A 10,671-nucleotide genomic window follows, 5' to 3' on the forward strand; every position below is an offset into this window, starting at 1 on the left:
CGCATGATCCGGGGACTACAGGGCAGACCCTACATTGAAAGACTGCGGGACCTAAACCTGTTCAGCCTTCACAAGAGAAGGCTGAGGGGGGACCTGGTGACTGTCTATAAACTCACTAGGGGGGACCAGAAGGGTTTGGGGGAGACACTGTTTCCCCTAGCGCCCCCTGGCATGACAAGGAACAATGGACACAAATTATTAGAGAGTAGGTTTAGATTAGACATCCGTAAGAACTACTTCACAGTTAGGGCGGCTAGGAGCTGGAACCAACTTCCAAGGGAAGTGGTGCTGGCTCCTACCCTGGGGATCTTTAAGAAGAGGCTTGATGACTACCTGGCTGGACTCATTTGAGTCCAGTCTTTTCTCCCGCCCAGGCGGGGGGTCAGACTTGAAGATCTACAAGGTCCCTTCCGACCCTACTTCTATGATTCTATGAATTTACTGAGCATATAAGCCAGACACAGTCAATAAGGTCCTTTCCTTCTGTATGAATTGTGTTGGGACAAATGTTTGCTTTACATCTTGTGCAGTTATTCATTAAGATAGAGTGGCCAAAATTGTGATGTACTTTTGGTATTTGACTAGGAATAGAGAAATTGAATTGACTACAAGCATAGTTTCTCCTAATAGGATAATAAGGTGGTTGAGTCTGTATTGAGGCTAGCCATATTTTATAATGGCACCTGAGCAGCCATTGGATGGAAGTCCTGGCGTATTCTGAACTCTTCTATATTTCTGGAAGCTGTGATATTGTCCCCAGCCTAGCAATGTGCAGTATTTGAACCTCTTTAAATTACTAAACCAGTGGTTCTTAACCTTTTTAGACTCAAGGCCCCCCTCCGTAACTTTTCTGAATTTAGTGGTACTCTGCTTGAGAACCACTTTTGTAGTGTCTCAGTTTATCACCATTTTATACATACTTCATTTTGTGCTGATATGGTCTCTTAACTTAAATGGCTCTTCGTCTTGTCTGATATTCACACCCCAAATTTATAAAGAATAATCATATCCTCATAATGCAGTTTACCTGATAAACACTTATGATGTCTCTTTCAGGGGTGCCACAGCCAGGTCAAGTTCTCCACATGCCTTTATTTCTAGAGGGCTTGTGCAGAGTTATACTTTGAAGCAACTGCATCCCAAAGGATTGGGTGCCCCTGCCTACATTAGGTTTACCTAATGAATATTGGAAAAGAGCCATTTAAGCTAAGGGACCATATTGGTACAAGATCATCTACAACATGTTCATAAACAGGGAACAACTGAGAGAGTACAGCAGTGTACCTCAGTCTGTGTGCCACTAAATTCAGAAAAGTCGACTTAATGCACTCCTGCCACACTCATCTCAGGAGCTCTGCACATGTCTCCTGGAAACAGAAGTGCATGGGGCAGTTTCACCTGGTCATGGCTGAAGCAGTGGCTGCTCTGTGGCACCTTTCAAAGAGATTCACAACACCCAGTTTGAGAACCACTATACTGAACTATTAATGAAGCTACTTATCTTCATGGACATAAACCCACACAAGAAGATTTCTCTGTTACAAGCAGTCATTCATTGGAAAATTCAGATTGTCTATTCTTGCACACAGAAAATCCTTTAGTGCTGCGGGGGAATCCTTTCAGAGTTAGCAAACAGTCTAACTCTATAAGGGAGGCTGGTAGGGGAGGGAGGGAGGGAGAACAGAATGAGGTGAACAGATAAAGAATAATGGCAATTTGAATTCAGCCTCTGAAGAAGCTGCCCTATTTACTTCTCACTGTGGTCAAAAAATGTAAGGACTGCCAAGTGACCACTCTGCATGTCCTGTCTTCATCATAGGGCTGCTCATTTCTTTTCCTTCTGAGATAGACATAAATGTTGTAGAACATGTTTTAAGATTTGAGGAGTGGAATTCCAGGCTTCTTCTAGTCATGTATATAAACAGATTATGGATCTGATCTATGAGATATGGTTGACTACAATATTTTAAGGGCTTTGCTGTCTCATCAGCATTGAAGGAATGCTGATCAACATACAATATTTTGTCCACTCTGGGATGCAGAAATTAGTATAGGATGACTAAGCTACTAGGTAGACAGACTAATTGATCCCATTAGTAGAAGATTACCAGAACATATCAGTAACATATACAAAGGTCTCAATAAAAGGAAAATACCAGATCCCATGAGTAGCCCCTTTCATGGGCCTTAGTGTTGCTAAGAGGAGAAGGAGCTTCTCAGAGGATTTAATGGATTTCTTGTTTCTGGGAGGGAGCAGGGACTAAACACATTGGGTGATAAATGATAATAACAAGCAGTGAAGAAACATAAAAGAGTTCCTTGTTTACTTCAACATCACATCGTTCTTCAAAATGGTTGTATATACACCTTGATTTTAGTGTCAACTATGCAGCGTTTAAGTTAATGCATTAGTTTAGACCATGGAAATTATGGTGCCAAAGATCTGTAGAGCAGTTTTAAATATTTTGTCCTATTTCAATCCCACAAATGCTGTATGTTAAATGTTATAAATCAGGTGTGTCAAACTCACCTGGGGCTCTAAGCCAGATCCAAATTGTGGGGCACCTTGCAGGGTGAATCCAGCCCAGGTCATGGGGATGGCCACTGTGGTGGCAAGAGGTCCAGTGGCAGCAAGGGGGCTGGAGGCAGTGAAGGGTCCAGGAATCCACTGAGGACTGGAGGGGTACAGGGTCAGCAGTGTCAAGCCAAGCCCACTGCCAGTGGCTATGGCCAGCAGCGCTGAAGGACTCCACGATATGCCAAGGCCACACTCCCCGACTTCTGGTGGTCTGCTAGTAGCCTCGTGAGTCCAAGCAGCTCCATGAGCCAGATCTAGCCCACTGGCTACATCTTTGCCATCCTGTTATAAACAAATCTGTTTTATTGCTATGTATTAGCTACCTAGTTGCATATAAATAGTTTTATCCTCACAGTTTGATTAGTGAACTTATTGATACTGACTTGACTAAATTAGAGACTTAGTCAACGTTAGAATTGTCCAGCTAATTGTTATTCCAACATTTATATCACAGAGAAAAACAGCAAGGCCAAAGTTCATTACTTATTTTTGAAAATATCAGATTTTATTGAGAGAAGAGTTCATTACTGATATTATAACATTAATATAGTTTTCCATTTTATATTTTGGAACTCCTGTATGTATTTTATAATCAAATAAATGTTTATTAACATTGGAACAGTGTGTGCTTTTCTGCAAAGAAACCTTTGTGAATGACCAGACAGTGATCTGTGTCTCCTCTTCCAGTATTCTCTTTAAATAATTCCATTGGAAGTTACAGCTGATAAGAATGAAACAAGCCTGCAAAGGAAAGGATATCCATGTAGTTCAGACTGCAAAAAGTAACACTCTCAAATGAATAGAGATTGGGGTTAAGAACTTCTACCGAGTTTGGTAGAAATGAGGTCGGGACTGCATTCGTGATTCAAATCCTTTCTTATTGCTCTGGCAGAATTGAGGTCATGGGTTTGAGTTTAACATAGGAAACAACATAGGGGGTGACTTGGTCCATAACTCATTCGTATCTACTTCCTTTAAAATACACCAGTGACTCAACAGGCACCTAGTGTCAGAAGTTAAGGCAGGTACTGTTTCTGCAGTATACACCTGGTCCAATGAGCACGATACACGGAATAAGCTTGCCTAACACTCTTGGGTTGTTCTAATAAATGCCAGTTCAGTTCATGTCAGCTTTTGCAGTCCAAAGCAAGCCAACCAATTATTGCCATGTATTGAGCATGACTTTACTATAAAAGATTAAACAAACTTTGTTCAAAAAAATATTTTCAAAGCTTCAGACTGAGAGAGAGCAAGGTTTGATTTCATGTTATATAAACCTAGTCTACAATCAGTGGTGCTTAGAGGAGGTAAAGGTAGAAGACAAATCAAAGGGGCTCAAACATGATTATACACTCCAAAGCCAGCTGGAACAAAATCCAATATTGCACATTAAGATTCTAAGCCTAGCAGTTCAGATTTACGTTAGCAGAGGGAGAATAGCTTGTGAAGTGTACACTTCCTGGTTCACATACCAGTCAGTTTCTTCTTTTAAACAAATAACTTATTGTTACCCCAGTGATCCAATATTATATAACTGCTTAATCTGAGCCTTGTCATAGAAAATCAAATGTGAACCCACAAAGTAAAAGGAATATCTGAAGGGTTTTTTTGGTTTTGGGGTGTTTTATTGTTTTTTCTGTAGGGGGAGATTGAGGTTTTTCTGTTTATTTTGTTTGTTTTACTTTGATTTTAGCGTTTTCTTCTTAAAATCTTGCTCAGATTCTGTCAACTCATAAAGTGTTTATTTTTACTAATGACTGCAGCTTTTTATGTTCACATATCAGCATTAATATTGATTTCTTTAGCCTTGGAATACAGATTTGGCCAGTCATGAAAGTCTAACCCAAATGTCAGTGATGATGCTTCATAACTTGTGGACATCAGCTTTTAGTGTTGAGGGGATTACCAAAATTGATTTTTCATTTTTTTTGGTTCCAAAGTTCAATTGCAAATACAAAGATGAAACGTTAATCATTACATTTGCTTCAGTGTACAAAAAAAGAAAAAGTGCTTAAAAGAAAATACTGCAGTTGAGGGCCTCAGACAAAACTTTATTTCCCTTTCATACATCTAATTCAGTGGGTTCTTTCAGGTGAAGAACTTGAACCTTTAACCCTACCAAATTCCTTACTGTGTACGGGGGGGAGGGCTAAGAGTCCTGACTCTTCTCTCTTTATCATCTCCTTCCCTATTGACTTTAAAAGACATTCCTGTAAGGTCTCATCTTACTCAAGTGATGGTCTGTTTGCTCCTACCTCTTACTAACTTAAGTTTCTGAAAGATTCTGGGCATCCTCCCCCCCAAAATAATGCATCTCTTGTTTTATAACAGGCATCCTGTGTAGGCATCCTCTGGTGCAGAGAGAATTGAGTACATATTCTAAGATTTAAGTTGGGTTTAAGTTCATACAGTATTAAACTATGTTGTCTGGCATTGAAATCAAACCCAGGAGACAGCCTGTGTCTTAAATTTGTCTCTTGCAGGGGCAACTAATAGCCAAACAAGACATCACACAGTGCTACAAGAAATGTTGGAATGGGCTTCCTGGTGCCACTTGACTTTCAGAGGTTGTGTCTGATTAATCTTAGGAATGTTGGAAATCTAGGAAAAGTCAGCCTAAAAAAATAATAGCGCTTGTAGAAACTAAAATTTTCCATTTTTGTGTCACACTTACACTGCAGACAGAGCAGTGACTGGTGTATAGCATAGAGATATTTGAGCCATTGTTTAATTTATAGCTTGGGTACTAGTAGTAGTCTAGCTGCAGAAGTGTGGGGTTATTTTCCTTGGGAAACAGGATAAATCAGTCCACACTGAACTCCAAGCTGCTGCAGCTAATCCATTTCTGGTATCTGAGGTAACTCATTTACCAGTACCTTTACACTACATTTTAGTCCCTACCCTGATTGTAAGGTAGACATACCATCATGTGTGCCAGTCTTGTCAAGTCCAGGTTCTGCATGTATGTTCTGGAACAATTATCTCTCTTTCCTGTTCATGCAGAAGGTGGAGTAGTGGCACCTGAGGGTCTGTCTTTCCTTTGGAGACTTCCAACTTAAAACAATAAACGCATCAACATATGGTCTCCCACTTCTGGGTGAATTATACAAATCAATTTCTGATTGTGTTGTGAATCTTTATTACAGTCCAAGCAACACTGGAATTTTTGATTTTGGGGAAAACTGAATTTTCTGCTCTGTCCAGCTGGCATATATTGCTAGGAATTTTACTTCAACATCAGAGCAATGAAACAAGCCACGAACAAATGTTTGGCTTGCCGTGAGATAATAAAGAAGCTTCTGATGCTGTCTTTACTTCTTCAGTAAAGATTGCATCAGCCGTGTTTCTTTGGAAAGGGAGAATACAAACTGAAAATTTACGTTAGATGAAAGCCCTCCTTTGTGGTTTCCGAGCTCCAATTGGAATACTGCATGCCCAGCATCCACTCCAGGTTTAATTAAACTCTGTCAGAGCTGTCATTGTCCTCAATCCAGGTAATGGGGTGTGATAGTTTTGGAGCCATCAATTTGCTATTTAATTTGTCTAAGGCAGGGGTTGTCAACTGGGGCTACGTGAGAAGGCCGTAGGGGGTACGCGCGGGCAGGGAGGGACGGAGCGCCACCAAACACCATCCCATACAGGCACTGCCTGCCCAGCTGGATGCAGGTGGGGAGAGAATGTCACACGCAGCAGCTGCCACTGCTCTGCCTCACCCCTCCCCACTCAGCATCCAGCCATGCGCCACCTCTCTTTGCTCAGCGTTTGGGCACCGGGGCTATACTGCTCTGCATCCAGCCACTGGAAATACACTGGCCCAAAAAGGTTGAAAAACCCTGGTCTAAGGTCATCTCTTTAGTCATTCTCTTTTCTGGTACATTGAGCATCAGATCTTTGAACTTCTTGTAGTTGCTGCAAAACCAGTTTGTGAAAAACTGAAAACATTGATACAGACAAGAATTGCAATTTCCACTTAGTATTGAAGTAAATACTTGAACTGGTTGATTTGTATGTGCACATGTAGGCATGTTGAAATTATGGTGGCTTCCTATGGACCTTATTCTTCATGGTAGGTAACTGTACTCTGGGCAAGCTTTTGACTCTAAATTTGTAGTGTGTTTTGATTTCTCTGCAGTATTTTATCTCTTTCGCTTATAGGGGACAAAGAAAATCCAAAAACCAGTATTAAAAGTTGTGTAGTTGTTCATAAATTCATATACAAGCTGTGTTGTATTGGGCATTGTAAACTATTTATAAATATACAGCATGAAATAATCATAGTGGCTTTCCATTAATGTAGCACGTTCTGCAGGAGGCATTAAGGCATCAACTCATTTGCAAGTGAATATCTCCAAAGACAATTAAAATAGTGTTTGGAACTCTTATGGTCTGAAAACTGTAACATGCTTTGTTTCTGAGAGCCAGCATCTTCTGACACAACTCAAATTTATGGGCCCAGCTGCGTCACTGGAAATTCTTGGGTTGTATTTGCCCATTTCCAATCTTTCTTTCCAATTCCTGTATTTATTTTGGTAAAAGAAATTACTCATGATAATAAGATCTCATGTTTGCTCTATCAAACTTTAAATTTATACCTACATTCACCATCTCACACTGAAGTACCAGTCAAGTCATCAGTTATACGAAGAAAGATTCCTTAATACAATCCAAAAGGAAAGAATTCAATAGGACTGGTATGATGGTAAACTGATTTGTTTTTCATTTAAAAGGACTATGACCACCTCTCTTTAAATGACAAAATCTAAATCAATTATATGTTCATGTCTTTCAGATTACTAGAAATAATACCCAGTTAGGGCTGTGCAAAGCTTCAGTCACTGATTCGATTCAGCGGAGATTCAGTCCAATTCAGTGGCCAAATCAGTTCGGAGAGATTAGACGATTCGGCCATAGACACAGCTTTATATGTTTTTTTCTATGTACCTCGAGGTACAAGGTGTGGCTCATGAACGCTGAGATGGTAGAACGTCCCACGTGAGCACGGGGGTGGTCCCCAGCATGCTTGGCAGCAGACCCAGAAGTGGACCAGAAGCACTTACAGTCCATTTCTGGGTCGACCAGGGAGCATGCCGGGGGGCCCCCTAGCATCCCCCTGGCTTGGCAACTGGTGTCTCCTGGGTCTGGAGGGGCCCCAGGCCCCTCCCCAGGCTGATTGCCAAGCTGGGGGGGGGGGCACATTCCTGTGGGATGTTCCATCTGCCCCACCATTGCAGTGTTCATGAACTGCACTTGGTACCTCAAGGTATAACTGTATCTATGGCCGAATTGCTGGTTCTCCTAGTCAGTGTCGAATCTTCAGGTTAGGATTCAGCTGAATCGAATCGGGACAGTGATCCGAATCAACTAATCGAATCACTGTCCGCCATTCAGGTTGAATCCTAATTGAATACAGCTCGTTTCGCACACCCCTGATGCCCAGTGTATTCTGCGGATAGTGATACAGGTACAATACAGACCACTTTTTACCACGTCCTGCTAATTATTCAGAAATGGGTGTAGTTTCTTTCTGCATTGTCCCATAACTAATCTTTCCCATGCAGAAAGAGGCAGGAAAAAAATTACCAGGGGTTTGTATTTCTTTCATATGTTGGATATATATATATATATTTTTTAAAGATGGTTGCATAGAGTGGTGCATAAGGATGATATATCCAGCATGAAAAAGTTATTGTCCAGCAAGGTTAACACGTTAGGTTATATACATTCATAACCGAGTTTCCCTTTCCAGGGAATGTGTTACGATAGCTGGTCTTTCCATTGCTGTCAGGGACTAACTCCTCCATAGTGAAACACAGCTGCAAAACTTTTACTGAGGGTATGAAGGCAAACTTGTAGTTTGCATGTCAGGGTTTTGTATATCTTTGTAAACTTGCAAAAATGTTCCACTGTGTTGTTTTTTTCTAGAATTTTAGAGAAGTTGTGAAACTGAGAATCTCTCCTGAAATATATTTAATTAACAAATTCTTGAATGAGTTTTGAACTTAAAAGATAAGCGGGCAAAGCAAATGTCAGCTAAAGTAAAAATATAGAACACTGAGTATTAGTCACATCTCAAGCTTGCATTGGCTTGGCTCTCCCATGGTTTTTTTTAAATGCAAGCTATCCCCCTTCCCCCCACACTCACTAGATCCATTTATGAATGCGTTGCAACGCATTTCTGTTTTACTTTGTAAGTTATGCTCCAGTGAAGGCCGTTCTGGCTATAACATGCAGTGATAGTAATGTAAAGAAAAATGAAGAAATAAGACTCGCTTAACTCTCTAATTGTCCAGATGATTTGAATTACTTGTGGTTTGCTACAGTGCAGAAAATGGTTTACAGCTGACTGATGCTATAAAAAGGAAGGCCCCAGTATTAAATGTGGGGGGTTTGAAAAATTAAACCAGAATCCCAATTTATGCTAACAGGGTCTAAATCTAACTGTGTCTAAGTAAAGGTGCAGCAGTTTGGTGCAACAGCCCCTGGTGTTGTGGGCTGCTTTTTGACAAACTCATGAAAGGAGGTTGGAATGTTGTTACAATCACAGCGGTCCTGGAAATGGACAAGATGCAAGGCTTTTTTGTGTGATATCATTAATTGAACCAGCTGTACATTTTGGGAACAGTGGTGTAACTTGGACGGGGCAACCATCCACTCTGGGCACTGGTTTTGGGCGGATGGAAAAAACCAGTTCCGTTGCTGTTGCCACAGCTGTACCAGCACAATGGTGGCAGGAACCAGAAATTGCTGTTTCCCCAAGTGCCTGGCTGCCCCATTATGCCTCTGTTCAGGAGCAGTGTCAGACAGCCTTTCAGGCACAAAGTGTCCTTCTTCCAGTAGTTTGTGGTGGGCTGGGGAGGATATATAGCCTCTTGATTTTGTTCTGTTGATTAATTAAATGCATTAACAATAAGGAAAATAAACAGACTGGTTGCCATAACTGATAAGTCAATTTGTGTGTCTCCTAAATAAAGTACAGGCAGTCCTCAGAGTTATGACACAATTGGTTCCTGAAAACTCTCTCTTAAATCGAAATGCTGTAACTTGGAAACAATTTTCCCATAGGAAACACTGTTATAAATGGGGTTTCAGTTCCTGAACCAAGGCCTGGTACCCTATTTTCACCAAAAATAACCCAGAATTTTGTACTCAATCAATTATAGATGAGTAATATAGCTACATTAATGTATTTGTATTGTAAATACCAATCATATTGATTTAGAAGGACTTCTTTGAGGTGTCTTTCCTGGACTTTTTGAAAGGCTCTTGGCTGGACTTTTTGAAGGGCTCTTTGCTGGAGTCTTCTCAGGAGTCTTGGCTGCAGGTTTTTCTGGAGTCTTGTCTGCTTTCTTAAAGAAAGTGTCCAAAGAAGTTTGGACAGATGCTCTCCAGTGAGATGGGCAACGCAGCAAACTTGTTCGCTGGTGTGGCATTGGATCCGTTGTTGTAAAGTCAAAACTGACGTCATAAAGTTGAAACAGGGTGTTAATTTATAAACGTTGTAAGTCAAAACGTTGTAAGTCGAGGACTGCCTGTACTTAGAAATGTGAAATGTGGAAATAAGGGATATGGTGTTGAGGGGAATATGATGGCAGTGGTTTGGTCTGGACCAGAATGGGACTCTCTGGGTCCTCTGTGCTAATTAAGCCTAATAGATTTAAGTTATTTTGATTTCCAATTTAGCAGGTTTTTTTGTAGTTGAATGGCAGCCTAAGCAGTGCAGGAATTTTATTATTAACTAACATTCTTTCAACAATTTGTTTTCTAGGCAAAATCCTTGTTTTGTGACCCGAGCTGCATATCTTGATATCTTGGTCATGATGGTTGATTACGCTGGGAAATCTAGAAGAAAAGGCAAGTCATAAATAATATACTTCTAAGTCAGCTGCAGAGAATTTCTGAACTCTATTAAATATGGAGAGGACATAGATACATTGGTTCTCATATTTATGTGAATTACAAATTCGTAGTATTTCTCATGTATAGAAGCTAATTATTGGAGGATCATCTTGTATTAGGCCCCCTATTGTGGCAGCAGAGAAAGCAGTGGTGGGGGGCAAGCAATGGGGGAACAATTAGCAAGGGAGGGCAGGCAG

The 10,671-nt window shown here is 40.8% G+C and overlaps 1 protein-coding gene across 4 annotated transcripts in view; it reads left to right on the forward strand.

Annotated features, from left to right (window-relative positions):
• Window positions 1-10,671, forward strand: part of THADA (THADA, armadillo repeat containing) — a 368,709-nt gene that overhangs the window by 246,693 nt on the left and 111,345 nt on the right. For all 4 annotated transcript variants that reach the window (XM_019516368.1, XM_019516370.1, XM_019516371.1 and 1 more), the window contains exon 32: window positions 10,344-10,429. In XM_019516368.1, coding sequence (XP_019371913.1) covers window positions 10,344-10,429 — 86 coding nt within the window. The remainder of the gene's footprint in view (window positions 1-10,343; window positions 10,430-10,671) is intronic.

This window comes from Gavialis gangeticus, unplaced genomic scaffold (genome assembly GCF_001723915.1).
Source record: "Gavialis gangeticus isolate Ggan-Ray unplaced genomic scaffold, GavGan_comp1, whole genome shotgun sequence".
NCBI lineage: Eukaryota > Metazoa > Chordata > Crocodylia > Gavialidae > Gavialis > Gavialis gangeticus.